Source organism: Bombyx mori, chromosome 13, assembly GCF_030269925.1.
Source record: "Bombyx mori chromosome 13, ASM3026992v2".
Lineage (NCBI taxonomy): Eukaryota > Metazoa > Arthropoda > Insecta > Lepidoptera > Bombycidae > Bombyx > Bombyx mori.
In genome coordinates, this window is record NC_085119.1 from 11,994,866 (window position 1) to 12,010,458 (window position 15,593).

The 15,593-nt window shown below is 38.8% G+C and overlaps 1 protein-coding gene across 1 annotated transcript in view; it reads right to left on the minus strand.

The window, feature by feature from the left end:
* LOC101745137 (monocarboxylate transporter 7) overlaps positions 1–13,762 on the minus strand; it is a 47,151-nt gene extending 33,389 nt beyond the window's left edge. The window contains exon 1 of the mRNA XM_004927750.5: positions 13,070–13,762. Within this exon, the coding sequence (XP_004927807.1) occupies positions 13,070–13,186 (117 nt within the window). The 5' untranslated portion in view covers positions 13,187–13,762. The remainder of the gene's footprint in view (positions 1–13,069) is intronic.
* Between the last annotated feature and the right edge of the window lie 1,831 nt (positions 13,763–15,593).

Genomic DNA, 15,593 nt, shown 5'->3' on the forward strand with positions numbered 1-15,593 from the left:
TCGATCCGTGCGTACGATAGGTATCCTACCGCGGAAAATCGTATTCGAATGCGTGCCCTACAACGCGACGTAAAGTCTCGCATCGCCGAAGTCCGAGATGCCAGATGGTCTGATTTCTTAGAAGGACTCGCGCCCTCCCAAAGGTCTTACTACCGCTTAGCTCGTACTCTCAAATCGGATACGGTAGTAACTATGCCCCCCCTCGTAGGCCCCTCAGGCCGACTCGCGGCGTTCGATGATGACGAAAAAGCAGAGCTGCTGGCCCAGCATTCAATCCGCGGACCCTGTTCATGTAGAATTAGTAGACAGTGAGGTAGAACGCAGAGCCTCCTTGCCACCCTTGGACGCGTTACCGCCCGTCACCTCAATGGAAGTTAAAGACCTGATCAAAGACCTACGTCCTCGCAAGGCTCCCGGTTCCGACGGTATATCTAACCGCGTTATTAAACTTTTACCCGGTCAACTCATCGTGATGTTGGCATCTATTTTCAATGCCGCTATGGCTAACTGTATCTTTCCCACGGTGTGGAAAGAAGCGGACGTTATCGGCATACACAAACCCGGTAAACCAAAAAATAATCCGACGAGTTACCGCCCGATTAGCCTCCTCATGTCTCTAGGCAAACTGTATGAGCAGTACAATGTATGTCGCAAAAGCGTTCGACAAAGTCTGGCACAACGGTTTGATTTTCAAACTATTCAACATGGGCGTGCCGGATAGTCTCGTGCTCATCATACGGGACTTCTTGTCGAACCGCTTTTTTCGATATCGAGTAGAGGGAACCCGCTCCTCCCCGCGACCACTCACGGCTGGAGTGCCGCAAGGCTCCGTTCTCTCACCGCTCCTATTTAGTTTATTTATTAATGATATTCCCCGGTCGCCGCCGACCCAGCTAGCCTTATTCGCTGACGACACAACCGTTTACTACTCAAGTAGAAACAAGTCCCTAATCGCGAGTAAACTCCAGAGTGCAGCGTTAGCCCTCGGACAGTGGTTCCGAAAATGGCGCATAGACATCAACCCGGCGAAAAGCACAGCAGTGTTATTTCAAAGGGGAAACTCACCGCTTATTTCCTCCCGCATTAGGAGGAGAAATATCACTCCCCCGATCACCCTCTTCGGCCAACCTATACCCTGGGTCAGGAAGGTTAAGTACCTGGGAGTCACCCTGGATGCATCCATGACATTCCGCCCACACATAAAAACAGTCCGCGACCGTGCCGCATTCATTCTCGGCAGACTCTATCCCATGATCTGTAAGCGGAGTAAAATGTCCCTTCGGAATAAGGTGACACTTTACAAAACTTGCATAAGGCCCGTCATGACTTACGCGAGTGTGGTGTTCGCTCACGCGGCCCGCACACACATAGACACCCTCCAATCCCTACAATCCCGCTTTTGCAGGTTAGCCGTCGGGGCTCCGTGGTTCGTGAGGAACGTTGACCTACACGACGACCTGGGCCTTGAATCAATCCAGAAATACATGAAGTCAGCGTCGGAACGGTACTTCGATAAGGCTATGCGTCATGATAATCGCCTTATCGTTGCCGCCGCTGACTACTCACCGAATCCTGATCATGCAGGAGCCAGTCACCGTCGACGCCCTAGACACGTCCTTACGGATCCATCAGATCCAATAACCTTTGCATTAGATGCCTTCAGCTCTAATACTAGGAGCAGGCTTAGGGACCCCAGTAACCGTACTCGTCGAACTCGACAAAGAGGTCGACGTGCAACCTAGCCCATGCATCAGCCCGCTGAGTTTCTCGCCGGATCTTCTCAGCGGGTCGCGATTCCGATCCGGTAGTAGATTCATTCGCAAAGCAATTGCTCTTGAGTTGTTAGGTCTCCTTCGGAGGCGCTCGGGCAGCTGTTAGCAAATCCCACCCCTCCTGGCTGAGCCTTTGCTCGCCCACCTGTCCTGGTGAAACTGGAAAGGCCTTTGGGCCACCAGTAATTTCTCAATCATAAAAAAAAAAATAAAAAAAAAAAAAAAAAAAAAGCTTGCTTAGACGGCCAATTTTCAAAGTTGTTGGAAAAGTTAGCGGAATCATCATGAACTTATTAAGATGAAGTTATTTGTTAAGGAAATTTATTAATATATTCCTTTTAATACTATATAAACTATAATATGTATGTATGTTATTGTGTATGTATGTATGTATGTATATATGTATATATTATTATGTATGTATATATATACTTTTTGTAACTTAATATAAATTTCATTGCACCTACCACTATCCTCTCTGCACTACCTTTGGTTGACTGGTAGAGAATGCCTTAGGCATTAAGTCCGCCAATGTAAATTTTACATGAAGTGTAATAAATAAATAAAATAAATAAATAATAAAAATCAAACCCGCAAAATTATAATTTGCGTAATTACTGGTGGTAGGACCTCTTGTGAGTCCGCACGGATAGGTACCACCGCCCTGCCTATTTCTGCCGTGAAGCAGTAATGCGTTTCGGTTTGAAGGGTGGGGCAGCCGTTGTAACTATACTGAGACCTTATAACTTATATCTCAAGGTGGGTGACGCATTTACATTGTAGATGTCTATGGCTCCAGTAACCACTTAACACCAGGTGGGCTGTGAGCTCGTCCACCCATTAAAGCAATAAAAAATAAAAAATAAATAAAAATGTCTATGGGCTCCTGTAACCACTTAATATCAGGTGGGCTGTGAGCTCGTCCAACCATCTAAGCACAAACTTGAGCCATTAACTCAAGGTGGGAGGCGATATTTACATTCTGGGTATCTATAGGCCCCGGTAACCATTTAACCCAAGGCGGGGCTCCTCGACCGACTCGACTTTTAATTTTTACGTTTATATAAAATAAAATAAAAATGGTTTTTTTTTGTACGTGAACCTGCTCACACTCCGCCTGAATATGGAAATCACTAAATCTGAGACTCATCTGTAAAGTAAGTAGACGGTCCAGCCTTTTGAATCGAAATACATGACTATTTCGCACCAGACATTCGGGCAGGGTGGTAGCATTTATCCTTGCGGGATTACAATACGTTCTACCACCATTGGTTACGCATTACGGTTTCATTTTAATAACACGATGTTATTCAATCTTCGTGGGAGCCATTTAATAAGTACGAATTACGTGAAATAAAAATCCTGCCAGTACGGTTTGCTACGACAAAACTTTTAACGACATCCATTATTTACATTTAAGATTACTCTGTGTGAAATTAATTTTGAGGAGAAATCTCTTAGATAAGATAACTAATAACCTTCTTTTTATTAATACAGGGATCGACAGCAGATCATATGACTGTTTTTATTAGAATTAGTGGCTCATATGACAAAATGTGCAAAAAGTTTTACTGCTTTGTTTTGAAATTCAAAGGCACTGTGAGAGAGTGTATTTATTTGGCAGTGGCCCTAAATTAAGTGATATATTAATTATCCTCAACTCCACTGCATTAATTGGTATTGAATTTTTCTGGTTGAATGATATGATTTATTTATTCTATCTGATCGCTAATTTCAGCGATTAGCAATTAGCGACCCGTCAGAATGCGATGGAAAGAAGTATATTGAATGTAAGAAAAATACCAAAGATAAAAAGCGAATACATTAGAGAAAAAACGAAGCTGATAGATGCTCTCAGGTACGCTCTAACACAAAAGTGGCGTTGGGCAGGATATCTTGCGAGATATACAGATAAAAGGTGGACATTAGAAACCACAACAGGTAAAGGACCAGTGGGCAAAAGAGGAGGACGACCAAGGAGCAGATGGATCGACGAAATAATAGCAGCAAATGGAAATGAATGGAGAAACAAAGCCAAGAATAGCGAAGAGTGGAATAAGCTGCAGGAGTCCGATACCCGAATAGAGTTCCAATAACATAAGTATATATTTAATTTTGTAATTTTTTATTTGATAAGGTGTTCTTTTTTTTCTTTCTTTGTTTTTGGAAATAAAATGGGCTTATTATTATTATTCTATCTGATTGTCTTGAAATTTGGTACCACTGTACCTTGTACTGTACCTTGTACCACTGTACGTTTTTGGGACCCCAGGGAGGCTGTATGCAGCATTATCACCAACATAAGATAGGTGACGCATGAATAGTTTAAAAAAATCGTTTTTCATAGAATTAGCAATAGTCATAAAATAACTTGACCGAATTTCACAATCATGAAATGTTTATTTTTGATGTAGCTCAATAGTAGGTTTCCATATAAAAGTAGGTTTCCAAATACAATGTGTATATATATGTACATACCTATATATTGTTTCGTATCCTTATTGTCGTGTTTCTTCTAACAGCTATGTGTACAAAATATACCTACAATACCTACCTAAACATACAAAATATTAGTCTAATAGGAATACGGCGGCACAAAACTATGATTTTTTTATTGCTTTGATTCGTGAACAGCACACGGCCCGCTTGGGGCAGTGTTCATCGGAGCCCCCAGCACATCGGAACGTGAATGCCATGATCCACTTTGAGGCTTGAGGTTAAAGTCTCAAATTGTATTATAAAAACTTTTTCTCGCCCTTTAAACCAGTTAAATCAATGCTTTATACTATATCACATCACTTCAAAAGAGAACTAAGTGGACTGCGGTATCCAACCGTGCGAGCTTACAATTAAAAAACAGTAAGTGTCGGTTCACGAAAGCAGCCCTTATTCCCATAGAAATTGATGGTAATTCGTTTTTTTTTTCAATAACTCATTTTTTTTTATCGTGAACCATTTTTTTCATCTTAACGGTGTAAATTAATTTCACTATGTGCCTCTTCAACACGTTTATTTGCAACGAAACTCTAATAACGAAATTCGAAAGTGGACTGTATTAAAATTTACATTTTATATTGACCAAATATATAGGCGGGTAGTTACTAATAGCATACACAGTGACTGCACGAAAGAAAAAGAATAAATAAAAATAAATAACAGCGGTACGTGACCAGCACTTGCTCTCTAGTAGTAGGGGAGCCCAAACGGGGATTTAGGGATTTACTAACGCGGCAGATTAATATACAGGGGGATACCTTGTACCCGGTTAAGTACCTTCACCAAATATGAACCTCATAAATAAGGCGTCCATGATAAAGTATCAGATTGGTAAAAAAAAATTGATCATCAGAAATTCTCGAGCGCGTCAGATTAAGGTAGGGTGAGTTAATTACATACTAAAAAGTGTATATTTCACTATGTGACAATTTGAGAGTGACGTAAAAAAAGGGGAGGGCTACAAAGTTGTAAAAAAAACGTCATTTAGACATTCTTGAGCGTGGCTCAATTATTTATTTATTTTGAAGGAAATAATTCAATGCTCGAGTTAATCCCCATTTAGCAGTCGGGGAGCCGACTATAGAACAAACGTGCAAATACAAATATCCTGACGTAGGTATAACTATCTTCTTACGGGTACTCTTCTATTTTCTAGGCACTCGCGTTTCCTTTTGAGTGGTCAAGAAGAAATGTGGTTGCCTAAAAATTAGAAGAGTACCTGTTATAAATTATAATGATGCCTTCGACCTAAAGCTTCCAAGATTTAACCTAGCTGGTTATTCCAGCACAACCGGGCGAGAATAGCTTAAAATAACTTTTGGCGTGCTTGTATGTTTTACGTTCATTTCGCTACATAAAAGGCGTTTGCTGGGTTTTTTTTTATTCTTAAGCGGGTGAACGACCTTGTGGTACACCGGGTTACCGGAGTGCGGACAACGACAACCTAGATTTCACCATCTTAAGACCTTAGTTCTAGGTCTCGGTTCTGCTTTATAATACAACGGTATTCAGAAACAATACATATTGTGGTTCTGGATAAAACACCTTTAGCTAATGATGGTTGCCATCGACGAAAGCGCCATCTACAAATTCAATAAACGTCATACGTCAAACCACATTGACAGCAAAAACGTCATTCTATGTCATTCGTGTCACTTCATATTATTCATAACTTTCGAACGTAACGAACTAACAGCCTCTTTTTGTAAAATCGAGGGTATACGAAATTATACACCTTTTTTGTAAAATCGAAAATATACGAAATTATACAGTAAAACGAATTCTCTTTTGGATATCCTCCGTTCCTGCGTCTACATTTGTTCCTACGAGACGGATTGATTAGAAGAATTGTCAACCAGCGAAGCGGATTATACGGCAGAATATTCGTCTGCGATCTGCATATATACGGGACTTGGATTTTTGACGACATAGCCCACTGAGTTTCTCGCCGGATCTTCTCAGTGGGTCGCGTTTCCGATCCGGTGGTAGATTCTGCGAAGCACGACTCTTGCTAGGGTTCGTGTTAGCAACATCGTCAGGTTTGAGCCCCGTGAGCTCACCTACTAAAGTTAAGGCTACGCTGAAATAGCCGCTAGGGCTATCAGCTTAGGTAGGAAAAAAAAAAAAAAAAAAAATGACGACAAGATTACGAGACCTACAGCGAGACTACGAGACCTACGACACTCGACGGTCAGGATATCCTATCTTTTAACCATCCTTTACGCGAATTGTGTTAAAATTGTGTTTTGTGCTTACAGTTGCGTGATCGGCCGCCGCGGCCTACTCTTTGTGTCGGTTGGTGGTGTTTTACAAGTAAGTGCATTTCGTTTTCTCATAAAACGCCACAATGACTGAGGAGACTTCTAAATTATTACCTGTTTCTCCTAGGAAAAAGTCGAAAGATTAACCTTTCAGAATTAAAAAGACAAAGAGGTCATTTAAAAGGACGGTTAACTCAATTTAAAAAATACGTTGACTCTTTTCAAGATGCCACTTTATCTAAATTACAAGTAGCTGAAATGAAATTGCGATTACAAACCGCCAGCGATTTTTTTACGAAATTAAATAATATTTCTAGTGAAATAGAAATAAATTGCCCTGAAGTAGATATTGTTAGTCATTTGGAATACTTTGAATCAATGGAATCATTATATTTTAGTACAACAGCATCAGCTTCATGTTTAATCGAAAGTTTTGAGACTAGTGATAGTTTAAACAATGAAAAGTGTAGTCATATTTTAAACGAAAATACGAAAACTTTAAATATTAAACTACCTGAAATCAAGCTTCCTATTTTCGATGGATCATATGATCGCTGGTTGGAGTTTAAAAATTCCTATGAAACTATGATTCATAAACGGTCTGATCTTGACGCTATTCATAAGTTTCATTATTTGAGATCTTCACTTAGTGGCACAGCCTTACAGGTTATAAGTGCATTAGAGTTCACTGCCTCTAATTACACTCATGCATGGGAGCTCTTGGAGAATAGGTTTTATAATCACAGATTATTAGTACATAATCATATTAAATCGTTATTCAATATTCCATGTATAAAACAAGAATCGCCATTACAATTAAGAAAGTTAATTGATACAATTTTGAGGAATTTGCGTGCTCTAAAATCATTAGACGAACCTACCGAGTCATGGGACACATTAATCATATATTTAGTCGTAACGAAGTTAGATTCTGTTACTGATCGTGAGTGGGAGAACCACAAAGGTTCCCTTATGTCTCAGCCAAATAGATTGAAGCTAGAAGATCTTCTTACCTTTCTGAGAAATAGGGCAGATATGTTAGAAATGTTTAATGTCACTCATTCCAAGCCACAGTTTAGGTCCAATCAATCGAATATAAACGAAACTAAACATAACCAAGTTTATAGCTATGTATCTACCTCTAACAATACTAAATATTTCTCTAATAAAAATAAAAACATAGATAAAACAAAGCGCAACTGTGTTATGTGTAACAATAATCATAAGTTGTTTACATGCATTAAGTTTTTAAATTTATCAATTACGGATAGAATAAAATTAGTAAACGATTATAAGTTATGTGTCAATTGCTTGCGCCCAGGGCATTCAATTCAAGATTGTATATTCGGCCCTTGCCAGCAGTGCAAACGAAAACATAATAGTTTATTACATTTAGACGAACATAGCGAAAGTAGCAGCAATACGAATGTGTGCACTACGGCATGCCCTCCTACATTCTCGGCTATGTATTCAGCGGCTTACCGTGCCGATGCGATAAATAATAATACGGACGGTAGGAGCTCATATTTTAACCAAGTGCTACTTTCAACTGCTTTGGTTGAACTAGCGGATCAAAATAATCGATATCATGTCGCCCGTGCTCTGTTAGACAACGGCAGCCAGCATAGCTTAATATCGGAAAAATTAGCTGAACGATTAAATACGAATTTTACACAGTCCACTGTTCGAATAGCAGGTGTGGGTCAACATCTCACACATACGAATAAATCATGTGTTATTTCTATGCGTTCTAAAACAAGCAATTTTAATAAACGAAGATCTTGTTTAGTTTTACCTCAAATAACCTCAAGTTTGCCTATGACAAACATTTCACTCGAACATTTAAATATCCCCGATAATATACAACTAGCAGATCCCACTTTCGATGTATCATCAGACATAGATTTATTACTCGGTGCTGATATATTTTGGGATCTTTTGGAACAGGATAGGATCCGTTTACCTTCAGGTCCATTTTTATTAAATACGAAATTAGGTTGGGTGGTTTCTGGTCCTATCTTCTCTAACCATTCGAATATAAACGAAGTTCAATGTAATTTTAGTCATTCGTTAGATTTACAACTTCGTAAGTTCTATGAAATAGAAGATTTATCTGTGTCAAAGAATATTTTGACACAAGACGAAAATAAATGCGAAGAATTATTTATTAATACGACAAAACGCGAAAAAAATGGTAGATTTTCAGTTCGCATACCGCTACGGGAAGCAGCTGATTTTCTAGGGGACTCCTATTCAGTAGCTAATAAACGTTTTTAGCACTTGAAAGGAAACTTGAACGTTTGGCATTTTTTAGAGATATGTATAATAAATTTATGAAAGAATACGAAGTTCTCGGTCATATGACTCGCGTAGAAAAATATGATACTCCAAATTTTTTCTTACCTCATCATGGAGTTTATAAAGAGAGTAGTACTACTACTAAACTTCGCGTGGTTTTTGACGGCAGTGCGAAGACTACGTCACAAAAATCATTAAATGACATTCAATTGCCAGGTCCTGCTCTTCAAAACGACATTCCACGACTTGAATTATGTGGTGCCCTACTGGGAGCTAGGCTTTATAAGAAAATAATTAATTCGCTAAAGTTATCATTTACTAACACTTGTTTTTGGACGGATTCGACTATCGTAATGGGCTGGATACGCATGTCACCTCATTTATTAAAAACCTTTGTTCAAAATCGTGTAACTGAATTAAACGAATTGACAGGTGACTCAGTATGGTTACATGTAAATAGCAAGAATAATCCTGCTGACCTGCTATCTCGAGGTTTAAACCTTGATTCACTGATTCACTGTCAATTATGGTGGACAAGACCCTCTTATTAACATGATCATAATTTTGTAAATAAAAATATGAATTGCGATCATATTAATTTAAATAACAATAATTAACCGGATTTACGAAAAACTATACAAACAAATACTACGACATTAATCGACTGTTTATTCGACTTCGAAAGATATTCATCATTTCTTAAAATAAAACGAGTTTGTGCCTATGTACTTCGTTTTGTTTACAATATGCGTATGAAGCGAGAGCGCTCACAATGCAAAACCGGTTTGCTATCTGTCGACGAACTGAACGAGTCGCAGCGTTTATTAATTAAACTCGCTCAAATGCATTCTTTTTCGGACGTGCATTATTGTTTACAAAACAAGTTACCGTTGAAAAATAAAAACACTAAACGTGTATTAGGCTTAAATGTGTTTTTAGATGAACATAATGTAATTAGAGTCGGTGGTAGGCTTGGTAATTCGTCTAGTTTTCAATACGAGAAAAAACATCCCATTTTATTATGCGGTAAACATCGATTTACTTTGCTATTGTTTAGATTCGAACATATGAGACTACTTCATGCTAGCCCTTTGCTTCTCCTGGCTAACATACGTGAGTGTTGGTGGCCATTAGGTGCAAGAAACTTGGCAAAAAAGGTAGTTCGCGAATGCGTAAGGTGTACTCTTCATAAAGGTAATACTTTGTCTCCTATAATGGGTAACTTACCGAATGAGCGTTTGGATCCTGGTTTCCCTTTTATCCGGACGGGAATTGACTATATAGGCCCAGTTTATGTACTAGATCGGAGAGGACGAGGTGCTAGACTTAGTAAATGTTACATTGTTTTATTCGTTTGTTTACTTACACGTGCAATTCATTTAGAAATTGTAACTAGTCTCACTACTAAAGATTATTTACTGGCTTTAAAACGTTTTATGAGTAGACGAGGCAAGCCTGATATTATTCTTTCCGATAATGGGAAGAATTTCGTAGGTGCCGAAAAGGAACTTCTCTCATTTTTTTCTGAAAATTCGAATGTTATTGTCGAGTCGTTTTCAAACGATGGAATTAAATTAAAATTCATTCCTCCCTATTCTCCTCATTGTGGCGGCTTATGGGGGAGGGGGGTGCGCTCATGTAAATTCCATCTTCGACACATAGTTGGTAATGCTCGGTTGACTTACGAGGAGTTCAGCACGGTTTTAACACAAATCGAGGCCGTCCTGAATTCCCGTCCTCTATCCCCTATGTCCACAGATCCACACGACTTTTCTCCACTGACCCCAGCTCACTTCCTGATCGGTCGGTCTCTGGCAGCTCCTGCATGCGAAGACTTGACGGCGGCTACGGATTCCCAGCTAACACGCTATCACAGAATCGAACAGCTGCGACAACATTTCTGGAAGCGCTGGTCTAAGGAATTCGTGGTAGAATTGCAAACGAGAACGAAGTGGAAGACCAATCAAAGCGATATTGCTCTGGATACGCTTGTCTTGATAAAGGACGACAATCTACCTCCACTCAAATGGAAGCTCGGCCGTGTGATTAAGGTGTTCCCAGGCAACGATGGCGTGTCTCGGGTTGCTGATGTTCGGACTGCTACTGGCATCTTAAGACGTTCGTTTGCGAAGATTTGTCCGCTTCCACTGCAACCGGAGGATACAGAGGGCGAGTAAAGCGAAGACCACACTTTGGAAGAAGCTGGTTCTTCCAAGGCCGGCGGTATATTCAGAAACAATACATATTGTGGTTCTGGATAAAACACCTTTACCTAATGATGGTTGCCATCGACGAAAGCGCCATCTACAAATTCAATAAACGTCATACGTCAAACCACATTGACAGCAAAAACGTCATTCTATGTCATTCGTGTCACTTCATATTATTCATAACTTTCGAACGTAACGAACTAACAGCCTCTTTTTGTAAAATCGAGGGTATACGAAATTATACACCTTTTTTGTAAAATCGAAAATATACGAAATTATACAGTAAAACGAATTCTCTTTTGGATATCCTACGTTCCTGCGTCTACAAACGGTTTCCCCACCTAACCGGTTTCAAACCGGAACGCATTACTGCTCCGTCCGCAGTATTAGGCAGGTTAGAGATACATACCCGTGTGGACTCAAAATACGCCCTATCACCAGCAAGCCTTGTATGTAGGAAAACGGCCGAAACTATCGACAATTTTCGACATTTCTTAGAAAGTGCTTTCTAGATGCACACGGATTAGTTCTTGCACTAGCGTCTATTGTTTCATTATATTTATCCATGAGCTACGTTACGTTGTCTTTTTTGCGTCCAATAAATTGCCCGTTTGAAATGGGACTGCATAAAAAAGCGAAAACGAATGCATGCTACAACGCGAGCGGTTCCGAACACCTAATTATTACGTATGACTAGGTATTAGGCGTGCCTTATTTTCGTCGGATGCTTCGTCCTCAGTCTCATGCGTTTTTTAGCCCCGATAGCTTCGCTTAGATTTCTCCTATGATACAAAAATGAATATTATTAGTTTCAGAATCACGTGTGCTCCTTGCTTGTCTAAGATCAATGTATTCGAAGAGACATAAGGCCGGAAACAAGTTCTAATTGAATTTGCAAAAATGCACTAAGGAAAACTAGTTTGTCAATATTTGAAGTTAATGGCCTTGGCTTATGCACGTCTGTTCAAAGCTTAGTAGCGAAACCGGGCTATGTTCCGCTGTGACTATCGCTGTCTGCTGGGACAAGATTTATTGTTAGAACTTTCTGCTGAACTTTTAATGTACTACGACAAAAAAATTTGCTAAACTGACAATAAATGTTTCAAAAATGAACACAACCTTTTTAATAATTGCGAACTTTTATATTGCGAACAAGATAACAAACATTCATCTTTATACATCATAGATTTACCGATATAATAGAAACTTATATTATTACATTAAGAATGTAATCATAACTATAGCTTACAATACTTCAAAGAGCCAGTCGTAAACATGTTTGGAAAAATAATACTATTGCGCAATCTGAAGTAACGATATTTAACGATCCAATATTTATTACAGGTAGCAAAAAAATTTAGTATCTTGCACAACAGTCTATCAGGCTATCATCCGAATAGATATTTTACTGGTGGTAAGACCTCTTGTGAGTCCGCACGGGTAGGTACCACCATCCCGCCTATTTCTGCCGTGAAGCAGTAATGCGTTTCGGTTTGAAAGGTGGGGCAGCCGTTGTAGCTATACTGAGACCTTAGAATTTATATCTCAAGGTGGGTGGCGCATTTACGTTGTCGATGTCTTTGGGTTCCAGTAACCACTTAACACCAGGTGGGCTGTGAGCTCGTCTACCCATCTAAGCAATAAAAAAAAAAAGATAAGCAAACTAATAACCTCCAGCTACTGATTATATCATCTTCAAATGCAAAGATATATCCGACGTAGTATGTCACTGACTTACCCATAACCACCACTATTTCCCAGCATTCCCAAGAAAAGTCAGGCTGATGGTCATAAAACGGTAAACTAAATGTAGTTTTACAAAATTATACCGCAGTCCGCAGCTAGCGGTAACAATAATGGAACGTATATTAATTTATTACATCAATAATTAATTAGCACGTGAAGATTTAGGCTGATCGGTTTCAGCGCTATCTAAAATATTATCATATAACAACGAATATAACGCACCGTTATAATCTCTTTTCATTTCGTAAATCGTGATTCAAGCCAACCAAGTTTAAAGAATACTTACAAAAGTAAAGCCGACTCCCAGACTGACGACGTAGCCCCAGCCGCCGTCGGGTGCAACCCATCCAGCTTTGTTTTTCTTATTTCCACTACTCTCTATGTGCGCGAAAGCCTCATCCATTTTCACAAAGTTCTTTCACACGAAATTCAAATAATAATAAAAAATGTTTTTTTTTTTTTTTTTTAATTTTTTTACTCATATATTTTGATCATATTGTATCGTATTATATATAGTTTTTATATATTTTTTTTAATTTATCGAAGTGAAAATAAAACGTTTTCGTCGTCACTCAGTTAGCATTTTATCGTGTGATTCAGATACGGTCCGCGCACGTCCTCACCGAAGTGTTTTCGTAATGACAATAAGAGCTCTTGTTCAATGAATACATTCTTATTAACACTATGGAGAATTATGGAATCAGTTGTCACTCAAGTCCTGCCCTTTCAATCACTAGTTAATATAACACTCATCAATTTTCGATATTTCATAGTTGTGTGTCGTCAATTATATAACCCCGTTCATCTATTTGGGAGTAAATTAGAATACTCGTAAATAGGTATGCGATTTGCGCCAATTGGACTTAACCCGTTCTTCACTCGTGCTCCGTCTGGTCTACCCTCACCTGATTTTATCATCTAATTCCTTCTACTCTTGAACCTAATTCCTACTTTGAACTCCCGGAGTACGTCGTGTTATAGACACTGACTAATATCATCATCCGTCCTTATACCATCACCTTTATCATTTTTAGTCACCGAGTCATAAAAATTTAATAATAAATAAAAATAAGCCCTCACTATAGGCTCTGGCAACCGCTTGTTTTACTGTTATTGCGGAAATGGACGAACGAGCTCACAGCCCGTCTGTTGTTAAATGATCACCATCAAACGATACAACTATACCGGTCCTCGAATCCCGTAAGCAAACCAACCAAATTTGTTGTGAAACAGGAACTTAACTTATACTCACAGATGACTTTAAAATGAAACACGAAAAATGTTGCGTAATTACTATGCCGTTGTGGTATAGACCTTTTATTAGGTTTCAAGATGAATAGAGGCATTGACTTTGTGATATCTATGAGCTCCACCCACCGCTTAGCACCAGATGGGCCGTGAGCTCGTTCAGCCATCTACGCAAGATGGATAAGATAGGAGTGAAAGTCTCTTTCCAAAAAAAGGATCTAATTCAAGTTATTGCATATTTGTTAAGCCTGGAATTTAAGGTTTTTGAGGAAATTTGAGGCAACCTATGAACGTGATAATAAAAATGTTGTGAAATACATCACTACTTAAATACTTTAAGCGGGTTTAAATTGTATGTCATTAGACATACTAATAATAGTAATTAGAAAGAAACAACAAAAGTTACTCAATAATAAATCACTATGACGACAATTCCCGCAATCGTGCTTGGCATAGTATCTTTGATGGCATTTATGTATATAAAGCTATTGGTTCGACAAGCTAAGAAAATGCATTTTTAGTTACAGCAATGATACATAAACTCTGTTTTTTATTGATTCTACAAATTTATTTGACGTTTAATGTTTTACGTCAAGGAAACTTCATCAAATTGTTTTCTTTTACATAGGTATCATAATATTTAAAGGATAGGTGTTTAAAAAAATAGTTGAGGCTACAAGTTCCGTTAACCGCGAATAATGATGTGTAGTTGTGATCAAGTTAGTCGTGGGCCAGCTTCAAAGAAAAAAAAAATTAGTCAAGAAGTAAAAAAAAATTTTTTTTTCGTGCCTTGACCAAACCTCCTTTGGAGTGTCCGCACCTAAGGGCACTCGGGGTATGTGGGACTTGACGATCTGCAGATGTTGGGAGCAGGCCACGGGCCCAAGGATATGTTTAAGGTCCTTCCGCACCAAATGACTCCACCTTGCACTCTGTCACCCTACGTTCGATCTCCACCCGGGGTCATAACCCAGTCAAAGTAGGGGGGCACCTGCCATCAACATTACAACAAGACTCGCGAGGCCACTCCGAGAACGCCCGACGGGTCGTCGACGCGATCGTCGATGACTAATTAAATCGAAACATGTTTTGAATATGATCAACGGTCTTTAAGATTAAGCAATTATCACTGAGATTCTTAACAAGATCAATAATTGCGGATTCGATACTCAGGTCGTTTCTTTAAACCTTATTTTATGTTATTTATAAATTTCCAATTATTTTAACTTTTAAGGCATCACGAGAACATAAAATCAGACACGGGGAACTTTTTGGTACTTTTATTTAAAACGTATGTAGTTATCGGTTGTATGTAGGTAGGTATCGGTAGTTTTCGGTTTTATAATTAATTATTGAACAATTTCTGGAGTATCCACAAATTCAGTGACACTTAAATTACTAACTGGGCCTTACGGTCCAACCTCATTATAATTTTTTAATAATAATGATCCACGTTACATTTTCACGGAATAAAAAGTTATTTATATACATAAAAAAACTTGTCCATAAATTACTAGTGGATTTTGTAGATCCGCAAACAAAGTCGTAATGCTATCGTATTT